The following is a 25,182-nucleotide window of genomic DNA, read 5'->3' on the forward strand; positions in this document are numbered from 1 at the left end:
CCATCAAATCTGCACCGACTCTCTGACAGAGCATCTTAGCCATGAGCACCATCCCCCACACATTTACTATGGCTAATCCATCTAATCTACACATCTTGAGACACTAAGAGACAATCCTTTTTTGCCAAAGCCAACCTGCACATCTTTGGAGTGTGGGAGGAACACTCGAGAAATCCTGGAGGAAACCCACATAGACGTGGGGAGAATGTTTGCATGGCGATATACAGTCACCCAAGACTGGAATCAAACATGAGTCCCTGGCATTGTGAGGCAGCAGTGCTAACCACTGTGCCGGAGGAGTAACAAAATCAAGGTGGGATTTAAGATTCAAATAAAAGACTTGCATATCTATAGTGTCTTTCTTAACGACCAGATAGCTCAAAACATTTACAGCAGACGAAGTTCGTTAGAAGTGTAGGAAGTGCACTAGGCAATTTGCTGATAGGAAACTCCCACAAATAGCAAGTACGTTAATGGTAAATAATCTGTTTTTGTGAGGTTGTTCAGAGAAGGAATATTGGCCTGGACACTAGCAATAACTCCCCTTCTTCTTTGAAATAGTGCCATGGAATGTTTTATGTCTACCAGAATGGGCAGACATTTAACATTTCATCTGAAAGATATATACCTCTGACAATGTTGCACCTGCTCAGTATTGCATGGGAATGTCAACCTTGATTTTTGTTCTCCAGTGGGAGTGGAACTTGAACCCAGAATCTTACGACACAGACAAGAGTGTTACCAATTAATCCATACCTAATACAGATCAACAGTGATCTAATTGAGTGGTAGAAGAACAGGCTTGAGAGGATGAATTACTTCCTCCTTTTCTCATTTTCTATCAGCAATGCTGTATGAAGAGAATTCCACGTTGTAACCACTTTACATTAGATTTTTTTTCCCTCTAACCATCTCTTTTAATTTTCTCCCTCTTTTCACTATCTTGCCAATCAGTAACATCACTATAAATCTTTCAAAATTTGCAGGCAACTCAAAACTTGGAAATATTGTGAACTGCAAGGAAGGAGTATTAAATTTCAAAATGTCATACTCCGATGGGGTCAATAAATGTGAAGTTGATCCATTTTTTTAAGAATATGGAGATACAATATAAACTAGAAGACAAAGGGAAATGCAGAAGTAGAGGAATATGTATGTGGGGGTGTATGTACACATGTTCGGGACCAGAACAAAAACTCTAGAGTATGTTACGAAGTTAACCAAAACCCCAATTTTTAAAAATTTTTGGCATTAGTGTGAGCATAACGTATTTCATTCTAGGTATGATTCGATTGATTCACTAGGAAGCTTTTATTAAAATGAACTTTATTTAACAACACAGTTAAAATATAACAAACAATTTGCTTAACTTTTATCAATTGAAATACTTAAACCTCACAGGGTTTAATTCTTAACAGCTGTCTATCTCTATAGTTCAATTTAAGCAATATCCCCACAGGCATGTGTCCTTCAGAACTAATTAGCACAAAAATATTTATGCTCATCTGGAGGTTAGATTCCCAGCCTTTTAACCCTTCTGGATAGAATGACACCTGAGTCCCGTACAGCTTTTTCCTGGAGGCAGCTACCTTCAAACAGTAAATCTTAAGAGACAGGTCCCAGTCTCCAATCTTCAGAGGAAAAATAAGACACTTCTCTCTACAGCTCCCAAACAACAACTGAGTTTGTTTTCTCTCTCTGAACCGAGCCTTGCCCAGTCACATGACTTTTCCTGTCAAGCAACCTAATCAAGCCCCACTCTGACATCTCCCCCGGGGAAAACACTAAAACAACAATGCATTAGTCCAGATTAAAACAAAAACATTCCAGCAAATTAAGATCAGTTATTGCTTCTGCAGCATCAATATGTAGGCTGCCGGTTATAAACAAAGCGGCACCGATACATAGAACTGACTGCTAAAATATTCCTGCACAAAAAACAAGACACAAATACATTTCTTAGAACCGCAGCATTAGGGTTAAGGTTACACAGATCATTGAAGGTGGCAGGACAGGTTGAGAGAGCAGTTTACTTGTGCAGCACACAATGCTCTTTCATTTACATTTCTGATTTACTGATATATTCTTGAGCAATCTAATTTATGCATGGGTTCCTGAGCTTTAAGTAGGATCACAAAAAAACAGCATGTTATGATAAATCTGTAAAAAGAAAAACTTACTGATTGGGTCCCAACTGGAGCATTGCATCCAGTTTTGGGCAATGCACTTTAGGAAGGATGTGAAGGCATTAGAGAAGGTGCAAAAAAGATTCAAGAGAATTTTTCCAGGGATAAAGAACTTCTGTTACATAGATTAGAGGAACTGGGATTGTTCCACTTCGAGAAAAGGATGTTGAGATGAGAATTGATAGAGATCCACTCTGTCCACGCCTCTCACAATCTTGTAGACTTCTATCAGGTCTCCCCTGTCTGTCCGATTTTGAGTTAGGATTTAACAGTGTCTAATAAATATTGATGTTGAGGGCTTCTGTAAAGTTTGAGCTTAAAATTAGAATGAGTTATGAAGGATTTTAATGGAGTAGATAGGGAGAAACTATTTGCAGTGACAGAAGGGTTGGTAATGAGATTAAGATAATTGGCAAAATACCAATGTGGAAACAGGATTTTTTTTATCTATTGAACTCTCACCTACAATGTATTGACTGAGAGAAATGGTGGAAGCAAGTTCAACAGTAACTCTCAAAAAGGAACTGCATATGTTCATAAATTGCAATACAAATATTGGGAGCTGTTTTGAGGATTATACAAGGTAAAAAGAAAGACTTGAATCTCATGAATTTAGGAGGCCTGACAACCAGTATTGCAATCCATCAGTGTTAAAACGTAGAACATAACAGCGCAGTACAGGCTCTTCGGCCCTCTGTTGCGCCGACCTGTAAAACCAATCTAAAGCTCATCCAACCTACACTATTCCAATATCATCCAAATGTTTAAATGCCCTTAATGTTGATGAGTCCACCACTGTTGCCAGCAGGGCATTCCACACCCTTAGTACTCTGAGTAAAGAACCTACCTCTGACATCTGTCCTATATCTATCACCCCTCAATTTAAAGCTATGTCCTCCTGTGCTAGCCATCTCCATCTGAGAAAAAAGGCTCTCACTGTCCATACTATCTAATCCTCTGATCATCTTATATGCCTCTGTTAAGTCACCTCTTAACTTCGTTTTCTCTAATGAAAACAGCCTCAAGTCCCTCAGCCTTTCCTCATAAGACCTTCCCACCATACCAGGCAACATCCTAGTAAATACCCTCTGCACTCTTTCCAATGCTTCCACATCCTTCCTATAAAGTGGCGATCAGAACTGTACACAATACTCCAAGTGCGGCCGCACCAGAGTTTTGTACAGCTACAACATGACCTCCTGGCACCGAAACTCAATCCCTCTACCAATAAAAGCTAACACACCGTACACCTTCTTAACAACCCTATCAACCAGGGATCTATACATGTGGGCACCAAGATCTCTCTGCTCATCCACACTATCAAGTATCTTACATTAGCCCAGTACCGTGTATCCCTGTTACTCCTTCCAAAGTGAATCACTTCACACTTTTCCACATTAATTTCCATTTGCCACCTCGCAGCCCAGTTCTGCAGCTTATTTATGTCCCTCTGTATCCTGCAACATCTTTCCACACTGTCCACAACTCCACCAACTTTAGTGTCATCCGCAAGTTTACTAACCCATCCTTCTACGCCCTTGTCCAGGTCATTTATAAAAATGACAAACAGCAGTGGCCCCAAAACAGATCGTTGCGGTACACCACTAGTAACTGAACACCTGGATGAACATTTCCCGTCAACCACCACTCTCTGTCTTCTTACAGCTAATCAATTTCTGATCCAAACCACTAATCTGTTGTCATCCACCGGTGCTGTCAGTATGTTTTTGGCCTGGACAAGCAATGGCTGCTTTATTTTCATTCAACTATCTCTGCAGGGATTAATTCTCAATCTTCATGCATTCTATTTCAGGTCAGGAAAATGAAAAAGAGGGAAATATTTGATTTGATAGTAAGTGTGAGAGCCATAATTACCTAATTTGCCATCACATGTCATTGCATTTCTCAAAGAAAAGTCGGGGGGTTTTCCCTGGTGGGAAGTATGGGTGGGAACTGTCCAGAACTGGGAGCTGATGGACTTTTAAGTTTGATGTGCAGCACACACTTCAGTACCTTCAGCTGCAATACCCATTCACCTGAGAAAACAGGTAGTACTTAGGTCCTGATGTTCTACTTTGACAGTCAATTGCACCTCATTGGAATAATTATGGTAAAAGAATTAATCAGGTTTTTCCTCCATTAGTTTGCTAACTCTGTCTCTTTTGGAGGAACGTTGAGGAATAAAGTTTGACCTGTTAAAAGCATAACCTATTGTACCTCTGCAAACTATGTTCTGCTGTGTTGTAAATTGTGCTTTCGGATTTCAGTAAAATGATGTTCATCGGAAATAATTCACCCTTTCTGGAGGGTTTGCTTGGTGATTGTATATCAGGAATTGCAAGATTCCTCAGTGGATCCAAGCAATAGTCCATGGTTATTAAACAAAAATAGATATACAATTCTAACTACTGAACAGCATTAATTAATAAATTAGAAAGGAAATAAATGTCACAATGAAGAAAATCTACCAAACGTTTACTGCGAGAATTTCTACAACTGCACGTGGATTAATTCTATTAAATAGAGGACAATATACTGATTGAAAAAATATAATCTGATCAAAGACTAACCAGTTTGGCTCTGTTTAACTGCAAGGTGATAACATAATCATAGAATCACTCGAGGCTATTTAATTTATTTATATAGAAGGCGTTTGACAAGGTACCTCACAAGAGGTTATTGCAGAAGGTCAGGGGACATGGAGTTGGGGGTAGGGTGTTAGCGTGGATAGAGGATTGGTTGTCAAATAGGAGGCAGAGAGTGGGGGTCAATGGGTGCTATTCGGATTGGCGGTTGGTGACTAGTGGAGTGCCCCAGGGGTTGGTGCTGGGGCCTCAGCTTTTTACCATTTATATAGATGATCTGGAGGAGGGAACCGAGTGTAGGGTGTCGAAATTTGCTGATGACACCAAGATTGGGGGAACGGCAAATTGTGCGGAGGGTGTGGAGAGTCTGCAGAAGGATCTAGATAGGCTGGGCAAATGGGCCAGGAAATGGCAAATGGAATTTAAAGTTGGCAAGTGTGAGGTGGTCCACTTTGGTAGGAAGAATGGTAGGAAGGACTATTACTTACATGGTGAAAAACTGCAGCAGGCGACGGTGCAGAGGGACCTCGGGGTCCTTGTGCATGAGTCGCAAAAACCCAGCTTGCAGGTGCAGCAGGTGGTCAGGAAGGCGAATGGGATGCTGGCCTTCATAGCGAGGGGGATTGAATATAAAAGTAGGGAGGTCTTGCTGCAGCTGTATAGGGCATTGGTGAGGCCGCAGCTGAAGTACTGTGTGCAGTTTTGGTCGCCGCACTTACGCAAGGATATTTTGGCCTTGGAGGGAGTGCAGAGGAGGTTTACTAGGCTGATACCGGAGTTGAGGGTGTTGAGCTATGAGGAGAGGCTGAATAAACTAGGCTTGTACTCGTTAGAGTTTAGAAGAATGAGGGGAGATCTCATTGAGACGTATAAGATGATGAATGGGATGGATAGGATAGAGGTGGAGAGACTCTTCCCGCTCAAAAAAGACAGTAGGACCAGGGGGCACAGCCTCAAGATAAAGGGGAGGCGGTTTAGAACAGAGTTGAGGAGGAACTTCTTCACTCAAAGGGTGGTGAATCTCTGGAATTCTCTGCCCGTTGAAGTGGTGGAGGCTGCCTCGCTAAATATTTTTAAGAAGCGGGTTGATGGGTTCTTGATAAGAGAGGGGATTAAGGGTTATGGGGAGAGGGCGGGAAAGTGGAACTGAGCCACGACAGATCAGCCATGATCTTATTGAATGGCGGGGCAGGCTCGAAGGGCTAGATGGCCTACTCCTGCTCCTATTTCTTATATTTCCCAGAATGGATTAAATGCTGCGCTTCTGTCCAAATAAACTCAATGCATGAAGATTGAGAATTAATCCCTGCAGAAATAGTTGAATGAAAATTATGTAGCCATTGCTTGTTCAGGCCAAAAACGTATTGATTAAAGTATCTCGGACATGACCAAGTCATGTAGAGCTTGTTAGAGCCCTATATCCCGTATTGCCTCCATTTCCCTTTTTTTGTGTTTTATAATCTGCAGCTCTGTCTGTAGCACAAAACCTGGCTGCCTGCAATAGTCTTAGTGCGTCAATCTAATATGAATGCAGCATAATGTAATCTATCTGTGTTGCAAAACTATTGGGAAATAATATGTATTTATTTCTTGACAAATTTGTGATTTTTCAGTAAAATATGTAGATAAACTCAGTCCTGTTGCACTTCAACTGAGAAGCTGTGTTTGAAGAGTGTGGATCAAAGATGAGCTATGACAATGTCACATATTCCAAAGCATGTGTAACATTTTCCATGCTGTTCCTTGTTGAAAGTGTTGAACAGCTGAATTTACTTCATAGAATTCCAAAATTTAATTATTTGACACAGTTCTAAATGTTATTAAGATGTTAGTGTTAAAGTGGGTACTCCAGGATTAAAACTAATTGAGGGTAGCGTTCTCAGCTGTGCTAGACTGTTACATTAAGTAGCTACTTGTTTAGATCGGTAATGATCACTCATGTTTAATTAACCAAAAGTGGAAGTTGTCAGTTGTATTTCAGTCAATGCATGTCACCATCCTTTATCTGCGGTTCCTTATTACATGACAAGAACAAGGGTTTGTGAGCTTGAAAAAATGAGTAAATTTGTCTTGTCATTTGATACTTTATATTGGGGTCTATAATGCCGTGTTGATAATAAAATTTTGCAAACTGAAACGAAATTTGCACAAAAGTCAGAAATTCAAAATAAAGAATTCAAAAACTATTTATTTCCCTATCTTTTTGATGTGTCCTTGTGCTGTTCCCTTTCCCTAGTTGGAAGAACATTTGACCCCAGTCTATAACGGTGCCACAACCAGTATTCAGGATTTGCTGAACAAGCAGCCTGATGTGACCGACACTATAATTTTTCTTTATCTTTTTCTTTTTAGTTGTAATGTTTTAAGTTATATCATTCCCATAACAGGAAATGGTATATCAAGATCTCAAATGTGTTTGATTTTATAACATATGGCAGTTATTTGAAGCATCATTGCTGCATACTGTGTGTTCTTGACCATTTTTTTCTGATCCAGCTTCCAGCCTGTTATTTTTTTAAAAAGGTGCACTTTTGTAAGAAACTCTTTTCTTCAATAAAATTAATTAACAAAGAGAGGATCTAACTACCACCCCTTGCCATTCAATGGTATTACCATCACCAAATCTCTCATTATCAACATCCTGGGGGTTACTGTAGATCAGAAACAGAATTGAACTAGACGTATAAATACTGTGGCTACAAGATCAAAGGCTAGGAATCTTATGGGAGTAACTGACCACCTGACTCCCCAAAGCCTATCCATCATCTGCAAGGCACAAGTCAGGAGTGTGATAGAATACTGTCCACTTGCTTGGATGAGTGCAGCTCCAACAGCACTATAGAAGTTCAACACCATCCAGGACAAAGCAGCCCGTTTCATTGCTAACCCTTCCACAAATGTTCAGTCGCTCAGCGAACAGTGGCAGCACTGTGTATCAGCGACAAGATGCATTGAAGCAACTCACTAAGGTTCCTTAGGCAGCACCTTCCAAACGCACAACCTGTACCATCAAGAAGGACAAGGTTAGTAGATACCAAGGAACTCCACCATAGAACCCTACAATGCAGAAGGAGGCCATTCGACCCATCGAGTTTGCACCGACCACAATCCATCCAGGCCCTATCCCCATAACCCCATGCATTTACTCTAGTTGGTCCCCCTAACACTAAGGAGCAATTTAGCATGGCTAATCCATCTAACCCGCACATCTTTGGACTATGGGAGGAAACCAGAGCACCCAGAGGAACCCCACGCAGAAATGGGGAGAATGTGCAAACTCCACACAGACAGTGACCCAAGCTGGGAATCTAACCCGAGTCCTTGGCGTTGTGAGGCAGCAGTGCTAACCAGTGTGCTGCCCAAGTTTATTTATTAGTCACAAGGCTAACATTAACACTGCAATGAAGTTACTGTGAAATTCCCCTAGTCACCACAGTCCAGTGCCCGTTCGGGTCAACGCACCTAACCAGCATGTCTTTCAGATTGTAGGAGGAAACGAGAGCAACCAGAGGAAACCCATGCAGACACGGGGAGAATGTGCAGACTCCAAACAGACAGTGACCTGAGGCTGGAAATCAAACCTGGGTCTCCAGAGCTGTGAGGCAGCAGTGCAGTGCCGCCTCTTAGAGGTTTCCCTGCAAATCAGCCGCCTTCCTGACTTGACTGGGTCAAAATCCTGGAATTCTGTCCTAATAGTACTGTGGGTGTACCTACACCTCAGAGATTGCAGCAGTTCAAGAAGACAGCACGCCACCACCCTCTGAAGCGCAACGAGGGATGGGCAATAAATACTGGCCTAGCCAGCGAAGACCCACATCCCATAAATGAATAAAAGAAAATTAGGATGTTGTTCCAATGCGATGAGAATGATTCATAAGTCTGAGTCATAAATAATGAATGCCTTGGATGTCAGTGATCTTGCATGAGCATTCCAATGAAATGAAAAATACTTTTCTACACTGATGTTTGTTGAAGTTTCATTGACAGCAGGTTTAATACTGAGTTCACTTTCACTTATGTCTTGTGGATGATGGACGGGTTTTGGGGAGTCAGGTGGTGAGTTACTTGCCTTTGATTCCTAGCCTTTGATCTTGTAGCCACAAGATCAGTTCTGTTTCTGGTCTATAGTAACCCCCAGAATGAGGGATTTGGTGATAGTAATGGCATTGAATGTCAAGAGTTACTGCTCTTCTCGACCGTGATAAATATATCCCACAATCACACAATTTGTATAATTGGCCAGACCTTTCAAAAAGAATTTGGCCTTTCATTTGAATAGAATTTAAAATGTGCTTTTAGTAAATTAAATTGGTTTTAAATCTTTTTTTGTTTTTTTGAAACCTGTACCAGCTGGATTCCCGGCTTGACATCCCTGGGAATACAAGAGAACAGAATATAGAGTTCACCTTTGATTACTGTTACTGGTCAGTAGATTCTGACTCTTCCAACTTTGCACCTCAGGAACTGGTGAGTATTGAGTACTGTTCCCAATTTCTTTATTATCTATTGCAGCCTCTTTTTAAAAATAGCTGTTGTCCACTGTTTTAAGAGACAATTGTGATTGGCTAGAAAACAGACTGTGGGAACAACTCCACCAAATGTAGCTGCAAGAATGAACATGTTTTGGTAAATTGATGCACAATTTCATTGAATGCAGACCTGTTGTGTTTGAAATTCACACTTACTGGTAGGGAACCTTGCTGTGTAAGTTCAGACTTTGACCCAAACTGTATAGAAGGTACAGCTTTACTTTGTTAGAGCAAGTAAAAATGCTAAGCAATGGAGTGTTTGAATGACCATCTTCAGATTCAGAAGTAGAAATCCTACCAGTACATCCAAGCTGACACATTAGTGTGGTGCATTGTTCTTTAGTGGTCTTCTTGTTTAACAATCCATTCAGTCCTAAAGAAGTCACTGAACGTGGCTTCTTTCAGACATTCAATCAATACATCTAAAACAACAATAAAGTTTTGAATTCTAAATATACTTTGTAGCATATTTAAATTATCTTACGGTAGCTAATTTCCTTTGTTTTTTTTATTGCAAAGTCGCCAGTTGAGGGTGAAATTGATTGTAGTGAATTGACAGGTCAGTTGAAAAATAAATTGAGTAGGGTGCAAAACAGATTTGCTGAGAGCATGTTCTGTTTGGATGGCACAGATCAGTTTCATTCCTATTAATTGCTGATGTGTGTGAGTGTATAATGCATATAATTAAGTCCTCAGTGAATTAAGGTTGTAATCCAATCAGCTTTGTGGGGTAGGCAGATGATATTCTAAACCACAATAGCAAATTTGGATTGGTTTATGTTTGTCACCTGAACACAGGTATTATATTGCTGCCTTAGCAAGCAATATGTTGCTCCTTATAACATGTATGAAGGTTCAAATTTCCCTATTGTTTTTTTTTCTCCTTTTTGTGGGGGGTACAGTTCCATTATTATACATGAAATGGAGGAAGGGATGTCACTACTTTTATATGATGTTGTACCTGAAGATTGGCACAGGGTTAACACTGTTGCCTCACAGAGCCCTGGACCTGGCCAATTCTGACCTTGGGTGAATGTCTGTGTAGAGTTTGCACGTTCATCCGTGTCTGTGTGGGTTTCCTTTGGGTGCTCCAGTTTCCTCCACCAGTCCAAAGATGTGCAAGTTTAGTTGATTGGTCATGTTAAATTGCCCTTAGTGTCAAGGGGATTAGTAGGGTAAATATGTGGGGTTAAGGGGATAGGCCTTGGTGGGATTGTTGTTGGTGCAGGCTCGATGGGCTGAAATGCCTCCTCCTGCACTGTATGGACTCTGTGATCCTATTTGGTAAGTTTCTTCTAGTGATTTGGGCGAAGATTAATATGTATTGGAAGTGCAATTTATTATACTTAACAGTAATTTTTTCACCACCAACTAACATTTTGTGTTAAATGTGAACTGTTTGTTTCTAGTGACAGGAGAGTTGGTAATCAGACCACACAGCTTTAAGGTAGTTTGCGAAAATGCTAAAGGGGCAGATCAGACATATTTAGTACACTAAATTATGATCTGGAATGCATTATCTGAAAAGTAGTCAATAATCACTTTCACAAGAGAATTGGGTGAATACTTGGAGGGGAAGAAACCCAGGGCTCGGGTGAAAGAACAGGGAAATGGGACTAATTGGATTGCATTTCACAAGAGTTGGCAATGGGCCAAATAGCCACTTGTTGTAAAGTACACTGCCATGAAAATGCAAGTACAGATGGTCAGTGGTCTATATCATAATCTCTATCAAATGTTATTGAGATCTTAAATATGGAAATCTGAGTAATTTATTTTCAGTTAAATAAACTCAAACTTGTTCTCTATTTTATTTGCAATTCAACAAATACAGAACTCAAGTAGTGCCAGTTAATTAATTAATATTAAGGAATATCCTCCGCACAGAAAGCAGTAACAACTTGTCTTGGAAAATAAACCTTCACACAATGCAACTGTTTGGTGTGCACCTGAATGTTTCTTTTAGGAAAAGGGAATTTTTTAAAAGCTGCATTTTGGTAGCTTATTATAAGACCATAAGAAATAGGAGCAGGAGTAGGCCATCTAGCCCTTCGCGCCTGCCCCGCCATTCAATAAGATCATGGCTGATCTGTCGTGGCTCAGTTCCACATTCCCGCCCTCTCCCCATAACCCTTAATCCCCTCGCTTATCAAAAACCCATCAACCCGCGCCTTGAAAATATTTAGTGAGGCAGCCTCCACCACTTCAACGGGCAGAGAATTCCAGAGATTCACCACCCTTTGAGTGAAGAAGTTCCTCCTCAACTCCGTTCTAAACTGCCCCCCCTTTATCTTGAGGCTGTGCCCCCTACTCCTACTGTCCTTTCTGAGCGGGAAGAGTCTCTCCACCTCTATCCTATCCATCCCATTCATCATCTTATATGTCTCAATGAGATCTCCCCTCATTCTTCTAAACTCTAACGAGTACAAGCCTAGTTTATTCAGCCTCTCCTCATAGCTCAACCCCCTCAACTCCGGTATCAGCCTAGTAAACCTCCTCTGCACTCCCTCCAAGGCCAAAATATCCTTGCGTAAGTGCGGCGCCCAAAACTGCACACAGTACTCCAGCTGCGGCCTCACCAATGCCCTACACAGCCGCAGCAAGACCTCCCTACTTTTATATTCAATCTCCCTCGCTATGAAGGCCAGCATCCCATTCGCCTTCCTGACCACCTGCTGCACCTGCAGGCTGGGTTTTTGCGACTCATGCACAAGGACCCCGAGGTCCCTCTGCACCGTCGCCTGCTGCAGTTTTTCGCCACGTAAGTAATAGTCCTTCCTACCATTATTCCTACCAAAGTGGACCACCTCGCACTTGCCAACATTAAATTCCATTTGCCAGTTCCTGGCCCATTCGCCCAGCCTATCTAGATCCTTCTGCAGACTCTCCACACCCTCCGCGCAATTTGCCGTTCCACCAACCTTGGTGTCATCAGCAAATTTCGACACCAAACACTCGGTTCCCTCCTCCAGATCATTTATTTAAATGGTAAATAGCTGAGGCCCCAGCACCGACCCCTGGGGCACTCCACTAGTCACCAACCGCCAATCCGAATAGCACCCATTGACCCCCACTCTCTGCCTCCTATTTGACAACCAATCCTCTATCCACGCTAACACCCTACCCCCAACTCCGTGCCCCCTTACCTTCTGCAATAACCTCTTGTGAGGTACCTTGTCAAACGCCTTCTGAAAATCAAGAAAGACCACATCCACCAGCTCTCCTCTATCCACCGATTATATACAACATGTTTATGGGAAAGACAAAAATGTGATGAGCATAACCTGTAACTGCAGCTGTCAGAAACATGAGCTCATCTTAAACCCTTCCTGCCTCAATATGAGTACAATCAATCATGAAAAAATATATATATCTATATTGACAACCTCATGGACCATATTCCAATGTCCAATCTCAGTAAAACAAAAGCCAAATTTTGTTATAGATTATTAATAAGATGTATTAATTGAGATAGTGTTGGCATAAAAAGTTGATGGTTGCATGTACATTCTGAACGTGCATTTTCCCCAGTGCTTTTCCATAGAACCATGGAATTCTTACAGTACAGAAGGAGGCCATTCAGCCCATCAGACCCTCTGTTCCACTCCGCCCTATCCCTAAAACCCCATGCATTTACCAAGGCCAAATCATCTGTCAGATACGTCTTCAGACTGTATGCTGTTGCTTCATCATTGCTTCCCCTCTTCCTGAAATTTATGCGGTTTAAAAACCAAGATGGACTTTGAACAATTGACGTTGAACAAGATTGAACAAGCAGGCTTTTTCCACTGAAGCTAGGGGAGGAAAAAACTAGAGGACATGGGTTAAGGGTGAAGGGGGAAATGTTTAAAGGGAATATTAGGGGGGCTTCTTCACACAGAGTGGTGGGAGTGTGGAATGAGCTGCCAGATGAAGTGGTGAAAGCGGGCTCACTTTTAACATTTAGGGAAAACTTGGACAGGTACATGGATGAGAGGGGTGTGGCCCAGGTGCAGGTCAAAGAGACTAGACAGAAAAATGGTTTGGCACAGCCAAGAAGGACCAAAAGGCCTGTTTCTGTGCTGTAATGTTCTATGGTTCACAAAATACTGCTCAATTTAACCCAAATCATCTTATCTACTCTTTATCCCTTGATGATGCCTTGCATCATGGGATTTGTCCCTTCATCCAGACTTCTGTTTTGGAAAAAGTTATATAAATTGTACTTATTATTGATGCCAACACATACATTATTAAACCGACATTATCGGATGGATGACAGCCCTATACTCAAAACTCCTTCCTTATGGTGAACTGGCCTCTGTTGCATGAGCTCCTTGGCATTCATGCCTCCCACCACAAGGACACTTATTAGGGAGTATGAAAATGGCAAATATTGACATTGACAACTGGTAGACCTGTAATGACCTCTGGAGGCTGACTGGAAAGACATTGGAACAGGTAAACAGACACGAAAAGCCAAGAAGAGGACCCAGAGAAAACAGAGGCCAGCAAATTATACCCACTGGCTTCCTCTTCAGCAAATGTGGCAAGCCATTGTCAGCGTGGGGTTCCTGAACCTTAGCAGGCGATGCTTAATACATAGTTCACCACCATGGCACAAACCACCGTGGCCATAGGAGATATCTGCCACTGTGCTGGCAACAATGTTGCAATGGGTTAAGTGTCTTACAAGTGTGGAAATATGAACAATATCAATGACCTTTATCTGATAAGTATGGATAAATACATGACACATCTTCATACATTTATTTGTCATTCTTGTGGGAGCACAAAATGTTTGATTTTTTTTACAGAAGGTATTATGTATCAAGTTGTACTAATCTTCTTGTGGTTTCCAGCAAAGAGATGACAAGTCTGAGCTTGTTAACTGCTATCATTTGCCATTTGTGAGGCATGTTTCAAACCCTTGGAGGTCCATTACAGATTAATGGCATTGATATTTTTCTTGAGTGTCAGAAATAAAGAAGGGCTTTGACTTGATCAGTTTAAATATTATGCATCAGATGTTTTAACAGCACCACAAGCCTTTAATATTGAAAAGTAACCTAAGGTTTATAATGGAAATATATATATATTTCTTTTATATATATATTACAAGAGTAATATTGAGTCTTGTTCTCCAGGAAGGCACAATGATTTTTTTCATTTGTAATTTTGTGTGTTGTAAAGGTAAATCTGACATGGGGGTTTGGCCCACCAGGTACATTCATTTTGAAACAAAGGAAGCTGAGAGACTCCATTACAAGTGACCATAATGTTTCTACCCCACAGCTAATTAGAAACCAGAGTCTGGATACAGTCAGTGTAATTAGATAATATTCCTTCTGTTAGTGCAGATCACGTTCTACACAAGGACTGTAAACATTTTGTAAAAGGTTTGTTATTTAGCAGCACACAGTTTTTGGCTGCTCTGCTGTTCGTGACAGATTTTGATATGGAAAAATAGAAATATAGTTGTACTGATTGGGACGATGGTTATTCTGCTTCGGAGCTTAAGCAAATGTTTTCCACGGAATGCTTACAAATTACAGCACCATTACAAGTAATTATTTGAGCCAGTCCATTTTGATGTTTACCCTGTTCACAAGCAGGAATCCTAATCCCATGTCAACCCTGCTTCCCAAACACCTTTTTCCACGTTCAGTCAAAAAACAAATATAACTTGCTCTAAATGTTGATTGTTGTTTCTCTTTCTCCAACTACTAACTCCAATAGTTAATTCCACAGTCTTGCAAGCTGGTAAATAAAAATATCCCTTGTTTTCAGACCTGAAATACTTGCATTTAGTTATTTCCATGTACGATATGTAATCACTTCATAATTTTAAATACTTGTATCATCACTCAGCAAATTTCCTCTATTTTTAAATCAAATAGCCACAGCAGTTTAGAATTTTAAATTTCCTCATTGTAGACAGATTCCTGTTGTACACATTCTAAAGCCTCAACCTTTCAAATGTGTATTGTCCAAAACTGTGCACAGTTTCCAATCTTGGCTTTTTACCGTTTGATATAGATTGACAAGTACACCTCAAATATCATATTCCATTCCTCCAGCCATAAAATCTAGAATTTTAAATCTAGAATAAGCTATGCTTGTAGCCTTATTCACTTGAGCTGTTTTTCATATCTTGTGTACCTGAAAAGCCCATTCTGTCTTCCATTACACATCTCCCAATATTCACCCATTTCAAATATTATTATATTCTGTTACCATATTTAATATGTTTTCAAATTACCACCTACATTTGCTGACAAATTCTATTTGTCACTATTTACTATTCAATCCCCATGCATAGCCTTTGGTCCTCAGAGTTATTTATTGTACCTCCTATTTTAGTGTTATCTCCAGATTTGGTCTCTGCTCCCTCTAGCCCTATATCCAAAACATCACTGTGTACAGTGAGTAGGTAGTCCCAGAACAAAACTTTCTGCACACCACTACTTGCTATGAACTACTCCCAGGACTGTCATTAACTTCTGTTGTCTCATTCCCCTGCCTCCTCCTCCTCCTTTCCTGCCCCCTTGTAACTGACTTTTGCTCCAATGTATTTGCTTTCCATTAGGCATTTGCACATTTAAATATAACATTGAAACAGTGAAATTGAACAAATGTAGTTAAAGTTGAGAATATGTTTTGAAGATCTGTAGTTCCATAATAACTAACATTGGAAAGCTAGATATAGATAGCAATCCTCTGAACTGATGGCACATTGCGTTCTGATAGATGATGACGCTATTTTGATCATGCCAACTGCATGCATATAGGCTGCAATGGCTGTGATGCAGCTGTAGCTGTAGCTGGTTTGCAGCAAATCTTCTAAACCTTTAATTGGGAGCTTCAATTTGACTTAAAATGTTTTACTAACATCATTATAGAATGACATAGAGATTACAGCACTAAAACCAACCATTTGGCCATTTGGCTCAACTAGTCTATACTGACATTTTTTTGTCCAAACAAAGCTCTATTCCCACTTTGCTACCATGTTATCTCACCCTAACAGCATATATCATCGAACCCTACAGTGCAGAAGGAGGTCATTCGGCCCATTGAGTCTGCACCGCCCACAATCCCACCCAGGCCCTACACCCATAACCCCATGTGTTTACCCTCGCTCGTCCCCCTGACGCTGAGGGGCAATTTAGCATGGCCAATCCATTAACCTGCACATCTTTGGAGTGTGGGAGGAAACCCATGCAGACATGGGGAGAATGTGCAAACTCCACATAGTTATCCAAGCTGGGAATTGAACGCGGTTCCCTGGCAGTGTGAGGCAGCAGTGCTAACCACTGTGCCACCATGCCGCCCATATACTTCTATTCCTTTCTCCCTCATGTACTTATCCAGCTTTTCCATGAATGCATTTAAATGATTCACCTCAAGCAATCCATGTGGCAACAAGTTTCATGTTCTTATCATTCTTCAAGATGACAATGCCTTGAGTGCAGAGCCATTCTGCCCATCATGCTTGTGCTGGCTCTTTGAAAGAGTGGATAAAGGAAGTTGCTTGGTGCAAAGGGGTTTCTCTGTATCACAGGCAACACTGTAGCACTAGTAATGGCAAATAAATGTAAATATAGCATTACAATGTTGCATAGACAATTTCTAAATTATTTGTAAGCATAGACATTTATAAGGGAAAGCATTGACAACAACGTTTTGTGCACCAGACTTCCATACAATTCTAGGATTTTTCATACGCCATAAAGATTAAAACATCCAAGCTGCAATACTACCTGCTTATGTAGGGATAATGTGAGTCAACGCAAAGCTGTAATATGGACCTAAGCATGAAAATATTGTTAGTGTTGGTCAATAGTTTACTCTGCTATCACTAATCTTTTTCTGCTTTGACTGACACAGATAGCAAAAATTTCTACAAATATATAAAACTAAAAAGAGTGGCTAAAGTAAACATTAGCCCTTTAGAGGATGAGAAGGGGGATGTAATAGTTGGAAATGAGGAAATGGCTGAGGTATTGAACAGGTATTTTGTGTCGGTCTTCACACTGGAAGTCACAAATAACATGCCAAAAATTGATGACAGGAAGGCTATGGCAGGTGAGAACCTAGAAACTATCATTATCACGAAAGAGATAGTGTTGGGCAAGCTAATGGGGGCTAAAGGTAGACAAGTCTCCTGGTCCTGACAGAATGCATCCCAGGATACTAAAAGAGATGGCGGGGGAAATAGCAAATGCACTAGTGGTAATTTACCAAAATTTGCTGGACTCTGGGGTGGTTCCCACAGATCGGAAAACAGCAAATGTGACCCCACTGTTTAAAAAAGGAAGTAGACAAAAGGTGGGCAACTATAGGCAGGTTAGCTTAACTTCTGTAGTAGGGAAAGTGCTTGAATCTATCATCATGGAAGTAATAGCGAGACATCTGGATTTAAAATGTCCCATTGGTAAGACACATCATGGGTTCATGAAGGGCAGGTCATATTTGACTAATTTGGTGGAATTCTTTGAGAACGTTACATGCGCAGTGGACAATGGGGAACCTGTGGATGTGGTGTTTCTTGGATTTCAAGAAGGCATTTGACAAGGTGCCGCACCAAAGACTGCTGCATAAGATAAAGTTGCCAGTGTTATGGATAATGTATTAGCATGAATAGAGGATTGGTTAACTAACAGAAAGGAGAGAGTGGGGGGTAAATGGATGTTTTTCTGGTTGGTGACCAGTGGCTGGTGGTTTGCCTCAGGGATCAGTGTTGAGACTGCAATTGTTTACGATTTACATAGATGATTTGAAGTTGGGGACCAAAGGTAGTGTGTCAAAATTCGCAAATGACACTAAGATGAGTGGCAGAGCAAAATGGGCAAAAGACGCTGAAAGTCTGCAAAGGGAAATGGATAATCTAAGTGAGTGAGCAAGGAGCACAGTGTTGGTAAATGTGAGGTCATTCATTTTAGTAGGAATAACAGCAAAATTAACTATTATTTAAATGGTAAAAAATTGCAGCATGCTGCTGTGCAGAGGGACCTGGGTATCCTTGTGCAAGAATCACAAGGAGTTGCTTTGCAGGTGCAGCAGGTAATTAAGGCAAATGGAATTTTGTCCTTCATTGCTAGAGGGATGGAGTTTAAAAACAGCGAGGTTATGGTGCAGCTGTATAAGGTGCTGGTGAGGCCACATCTGGAGTACTGTGTACTGTTTTGGTCTCCTTACTTGAGAAAGGATATACTGGCACTGGAGATTCTGGCACTGATGCTGAGGAGATTCACTAGGTTGATTCCAGAGTGTGAGGAGATACTGAATAAATTGGGGCTGTACTCATCGGTATTCAGAAGAATAAGGGGAGATCTTATAGAAACATAAGATTATGAAGGCAATAAATAAGATAGAGAGTTGTTTCCACTAGCAGGTGAAACTAGAACTAGGGGGCATGGCCTCAAAATAAGGGGGAGCAGATTCAGGACTGAGTTGAGGAGGAACTTCTTTACACAAAGGGTTGTGAATTTGTGAAATTCCCTGCCCAGTGAAGCAGTTGAGGCTACCTCATTGAATATTTTTAAGCTAAGGATAGATAAATTTTTGAACAGTAAAGGAATTAAGGGCTACGTTGAGTGGGCAGGTAAGTGGAGCTGAGTCCACGAGAAGATCGGCCATGATCTTATTGAATGGTGGAGTAGGCTCAAGGGACCAGATGGCCTACTTCTGCTCCTAGTTCTTGTTTTCTTATGAATTCAAGGATTGAAAGGGGGAAATGGAGTAGTGAGAATATTGTCATATGGGAATAACAATGTAAATCTGACTGAGAATAATGTAAGGCATGAAGTAAATAGTGTAACTTCATATACGTTGGATAAAGACTTGGGGTGGTGTAGTATAACGGTCTGGCACATGGTTAATGTGCGATTGAGTACAGTATTATCCACTCAGTTCTTGACAGGTTTTTAAAAAAATCCTGGAATTCCTTCCCTGACAGTTCCTTCGTGACCAGCACCACGAGGACTTTAGCAATTCACTTCACGGTCAATTAGGAGTCAGCAATAAGTGCTAGTTTTGCTAGCAGCACTCGCATCCCTTGAATAAATTTTTTAAAACTTTGTTTTACTGTAAATACAATTTAATAACAGAAAATGTCCATGGCCACGGCTACATTTTGATCAGCCTGGTTAAACTAAGAACAAACACCAGCAATAGTGTAAGAAAAAAACCGTGAGTGAGCTTGAATCAAAATTCTAACTGGAAGGTCATTTTTGAGCTACTGAAAAGCCAAATTGTTGCCCATAAGGTATTTCTCTAAAATGGGCAATTTCATTATAATTCAGAAATTCTCTTGCAACGTTCCCATAGAACCCCTACAGTGCAGGAAGAGGTCATCTGACCCATTGGGTCTGCACCAACTTTCTGAAAGTGCATCCCACCCAGGCCCTCCCCTCTGCCCTATTGCCATAACCCTCTGCATTTACCAGGGCTAATCTACCTAACCTACACACCTCTGGACACTGAGGGACAATTTAATGTGGCCAAAGCACCAAATCTGCACCCCATCTTTGTACTGTGGGAGGAAACCAGAGCTCTTGGGGAGAACATGCAAATCCAGAACTTGGATACAGATCCTGGCTGTGCTGAAAGTTGTGTCATGTTCTGAATTAAATGTTTTGTATGAAACGTTAAACAGAGACAAACAGATGAGATAGACCCAGTCACAATTCCAACTGTTCTCCCATTATCTTGCCCAACCTTAGTCCCTCAACCAACAGTTAAAACAGACTACCTGGTCATTTACTGTACTGCTCTTTGTGGGACCATGTGTGGAAATTAGCTGCTGTACTTTCTACAATAAAATATCAGCTATACTTTATTAAAAGTAAAACAATACTCCATTAGTTGCAGAGCTCTTTGGGATATCCTAAATTGGTGAAAAATGAGATATAAATCTGAGTCTTTTAATCTTACTTTAAGTTCTTGTAAGATTTATACCTGTGCTGATCCTATGGAAATTGTTATTACATTTATATTCAGCAATGTGGTCATTAATTGTAGTACTGAGTTTTTGAGCCGATTGCACGAAGGCCAGGTCATGCAAAATTGAACTTCCCTGTCTCCAGGTGTGTGTGTTCTGGCACTGACCTTTTACTCTATTTTATCCATTTATGATGTTTTGAGAGGCATAGGCAGGCTTAATTGAGGGCAATATACATCAACTTCTGAGCAGATGGCAGTCTTTCCAATCTGTGACAATTGCTGGCACATAACAAAACCATTGGGGTGATTCTCCCATTCAACTGCGCTGCCTTTTTAGCGCAATGGGCCGGGAGACTCTAGAGGCAGCCAATTTGTGCTGGGTGTCCAGGCCTCCGTGTATGTCTCAGCATCAGCTCTGTGCCAGAAATCAGTGTAGAACGGAATAATGTATGCAGCAGCTGATTTACATGCTATTTAAATCCTATTATCAGGCCCCAGAATGAAATCTCTGGGCCCACTAAGCCACCCCTCTTCCTCTTCTCCTCCCCGCTCCCCACCGCCAAGAATATTTCACTCCAGCAGAGCTTGTAGTAGTTGCCACTTGCAGGTGGCCCAAGCCTGCTGAAGTGAAGGGGGGGGGGTGGTAATCAAGGACCCCCTCCCGAGGGTTGGGCCCTGGGAGGGGTGCCCCTGGGCATTGCCATCTTGTCCCTGCCAGCCTGGGGCTCTTGACACTGCCCAAGGGGCAAAGTGCCATTGCCCAGGGTACAATTGGGCACTGCCCACTGGTTATGGGGCAGTGCCAAGGGTGTGGGGGGGGCGGGGGAGGTCCTACTGCCAGTCAGGATCAGTTTGGGGGGGGGGGTGGGAGAAGGTAGGGAGGCCACCGATCAGGGTGGGGGCGGTGGGGGTCAGCTGCTTAGAGAAGTTGGGGCTGCAGGGAGGGGGCCAGAGAGGGGTTGAGGCTGGGCAAGGACATATTCGGGTGGTCAGTGAATGGGCCATAGTGGGTTCAGTAGGGCAGTGATGCAAGGGTCACGGGGCTGGCCAGCAATCGAGCTGGCAAGCAATCAGGAGGCCGGCGGACAGGGGCAACTGCAAGTACATCGCTCTCGGCATTGACAGATCAGCACGAAGTGGCCCGCTCAGTATTGCCAGTCTCTCCAGTGGGAACCGGCCCTGCCCCCTAGTTTCTGGAGTGAATCACGTTGGTGCACTCTGTAGTGCACAGACTGTGGGAGATCCATTTTGAATCCCCCATTGAAAAAACTAGTGTGATTCATTCCAGTTTTTATGTGAGTTCGATACTTAGAATTTTTTTGGGAGAATCACCCCCATTATGATGCTGCTGTTTTTTGTTAATTGTGTCCCTCTGGAACACAAGGAGAAAGAAACGTGCATCCATCAATGCTATCTTCTATCCATCTGATGGAGATGACTAGATCACAAACACTGAAGTTCTTAACAAAGACAATCTGGCCAGGACTGAATGTCTTCTCTTCCAATGTCAATTGCACTAGGCAGGGGCATGTGTCACGCATGGAGGATCCTAGAATGCTGAAAGCAGTGATTTATGATGAACTGTGCTCTAGAAAGTGAAACATTACAAAAGCGTCACAGAGCAGCTGAGCGGGAGGCTGCGGACAGAAAGAGCTGACAACAACCAGGAAAACAACCTTCATTTCAAAAGCAAACAGATGCAGGGTTGCTGAGAAAACACAGACAGTGGAAGAATCCTGCCTGTAAAGGTGCCCTCCAAACCAAGGGTTCCTATGTCCCAACTACTCAAGAGCTTACAGATGGCGAATCAGCATCTTCAGTCACCAATGGGCATGTCAACGACTACATAGTCAAATTTTTCCATTTCCTGTCTGCAAAGAATCTACCAGCATCATGAGTATTTATTGTACCTTTCATACATTTTTTAAAAAACTCTTCATTATCCATTTATATATAATATGTGGATGGGAAGATGATCATGCTGAAGTATGGTTGCCAGAGAAATATTTGCCAGTAGCTACTAAAATAATACAAGTCCATATCATTCTTTCTAATCACTTGTGTTATTTGACTTCAAATTGAATGCTTCTTCTAACTAGACTTCAGGGTATTCAGTGAAATTTGTCTATCTGCTGGATATTTCTGCTTGCATCTAGAACATAGAACATAACAGTGCAGAACAGGCCCTTCGGCCCACGATGTTGCGCCAACCAGTTAAAAAACAATGACCCTCTAACCTAAACCAAACCCTTACCATCCATAAACCTATCCACGGATCTCTTTAACACCCCCAAACTAGGCGCATTTACAACTGCAGCAGGCAGGGCATTCCAATCCCTCACCACCCTCTGGGTAAAGAACCTACCCCTGACATCCGTCCTATAACTACCACCCCTTAATTTAAAGCTATGCCCCCTCGTGCTAGCTTTCTCCATCCGAGGAAAAAGGCTATCACTGTCCACCCTATCTAAACCTCTAATCATCTTATATGTTTCAATAAGGTCCCCTCTTAGCCGCCTTCTTTCTAGCGAAAACAACCTCAAATCCCTCAGTCTCTCCTCATAGGACCTCCCCTCCATACCAGGCAACATCCTGGTAAACCTCCTCTGCACCCTCTCCAAAGCCTCCACATCCTTCCTATAATGTGGGGACCAGAACTGCACACAATACTCCAAGTGCGGCCGCACCAGAGTTTTGTACAGTTGCAACATGACGCTGCAACTCCTAAATTCAATCCCCCTACCAATAAACGCCAAGACACCGTATGCCTTCCTAACAACCCTATATACTTGATTCCCAACTTTCAGGGATCTGTGTACACATACACCTAGATCCCTCTGTTCATCCACACTATTCAGAGTCCTACCGTTAGCCCTATACTCTACACATCCGTTATTCCTACCAAAGTGAATTACCTCGCACTTTTCCGCATTAAACTCCATCCTCCACCTCTCGGCCCAGCTCTGCAACTTATCCAAGTCTCCCTGTAGACTAAGACACCCTTCCTCACTATCTACCACACCTCCGACTTTGGTGTCATCAGCAAATTTACTAATCCACCCAACTATACCCTCATCCAGATCATTTATAAAAATTACAAACAGCAGTGGCCCCAAAACAGATCCCTGAGGCACACCACTCATAACTGAACTCCATGTCGAATACTTACCATCAACCACCACCCTCTGTCTCCTATCCGCCAGCCAATTCCTAATCCAATTTCCTAGATCGCCCTCAATCCCATACATCTGCAATTTCTGCAGAAGCCTTCCATGGTGAACCTTATCAAACGCCTTACTAAAGTCCATATATACCACGTCAACTGCCTTACCCCTATCCACCTCTTTGGTCACTTTCTCAAAAAACTCAATAAGGTTAGTAAGGCACGACCTACCCGCTACAAAACCATGCTGACTATCTCTAATCAATTCATTACTCTCCAAATAACCATAAATCCTATCCCTAATAATTTTTTCTAAAACCTTGCCCACAACAGAAGTAAGACTCACCAGTCTATAATTCCCGGGGAAGTCTCTGTTCCCCTTCTTGAACAATGGGACAACATTCGTTAACCTCCAATCTTGTGGCACTATACCAGAGACCAACGACGACCTGAAGATCAGAGCCAGAGGCTCTGCAATCGCCTCCCTTGCCTCCCAGAGAATCCTAGGGTAAATCCCATCCGGCCCAGGGGACTTATCAATTTTCAAACCCTCAAGAATAACTAGCACATCCTCCTTATCAACTGCAATACTGTCCAGTTTACACCCCTGTAACCCAGTGTTCTCCACAGCTACATTTATGTCTCCCTGTGTGAACACCGAAGAGAAATATTGGTTCAATGCCTCTCCAATCTCTTCCGGTTCCACACATAAATTCCCACTGCTGTCTCTAACTGGCCCTAATCTTGCCCTAACCAACCTTTTGTTCTTAACATATCTATAGAACGCCTTAGGATTCTCCTTAATCCTATCAGCCAAAGTCTTCTCATGTCCTCTTTTAGCCCTTCTTAACTCTCTCTTTAACTCCCTCCTAGCCAATCTAAAGCTTTCTAGTGCACTACCTGAGCCCTCAAGTCTCATCCGGACATAAGCCTCCTTTTTCTTTTTAACCAGCGAATCAACTTTCCTAGTGCACCACGGTTCCCTAGCTCGACCAATTCCTCCTTGCCTGACAGGGACATACATATCAAGGACTCACAGTAGCTGCTCCTTGAAAAAACTCCACATTTCGGACGTTCCGAGACCCTGTAGTCTCCTAGTCCAACCTATGCTTCCTAATTCTCTCCTAATAGCCTCATAATTACCCTTCCCCCAGCTAAAACTACTGACCCGAGGTTCATGCCTATCCCTTTCCATCACTAAGGTGAACGTAACCGAATTGTGGTCACTATCACCAAAATGCACCCCAACTTCCAAGTCTAGCACCTGGTCTGGCTCATTTCCCGGCATCAAATCCAATATAGCCTCACCTCTAGTTGGCCTATCAACATACTGAGTCAAGAAACCTTCCTGCACGCTTTGTACAAAAACTGACCCCTCTAATGAGCTAGAGCTATAGCTATTCCAATTAATATTAGTAAAATTAAAGTCCCCCATAACAATTACCCTATTACTTTCACTCCTATCCCAGATCGTCTCCGCAATCCTTTCCTCAACCTCTGTAGAACTTTTAGGAGGTCTGTAAAAGACTCCCAACAGGGTGACCTCTCCTCTCCTATTTCTAACCTCAGCCCATACGACCTCAACAGACAAGTCCTCATCAAACTTCCTCTCTGACACCGTGATACAATCCTTGACTAATAATGCTACCCCTCCCCCCCTTCTACCTCCTCCTCTACTCCTACTGAAGCATTTGAACCCCGGAACCTGCAACAACCATTCCTGACCCTGCTCTATCCATGTCTCTGAAATGGCCACAACATCAAAGTCCCAGGTACTGATCCACGCTGCAAGT

At 42.1% G+C, this 25,182-nt stretch overlaps 1 protein-coding gene across 1 annotated transcript in view; it reads left to right on the plus strand.

Moving 5' to 3' along the window:
• Positions 1-25,182, plus strand: part of LOC145352698 (stAR-related lipid transfer protein 9-like) — a 300,938-nt gene that overhangs the window by 14,107 nt on the left and 261,649 nt on the right. Inside the window, exon 3 of the mRNA XM_080202937.1 lies at positions 9,122-9,238. Coding sequence (XP_080059063.1) covers positions 9,122-9,238 — 117 coding nt within the window. The remainder of the gene's footprint in view (positions 1-9,121; positions 9,239-25,182) is intronic.

The sequence above is a fragment of the Carcharhinus amblyrhynchos genome, chromosome 14 (assembly GCF_965287045.1).
Source record: "Carcharhinus amblyrhynchos chromosome 14, sCarAmb.v2.hapA, whole genome shotgun sequence".
NCBI classification, from domain to species: domain Eukaryota; kingdom Metazoa; phylum Chordata; class Chondrichthyes; order Carcharhiniformes; family Carcharhinidae; genus Carcharhinus; species Carcharhinus amblyrhynchos.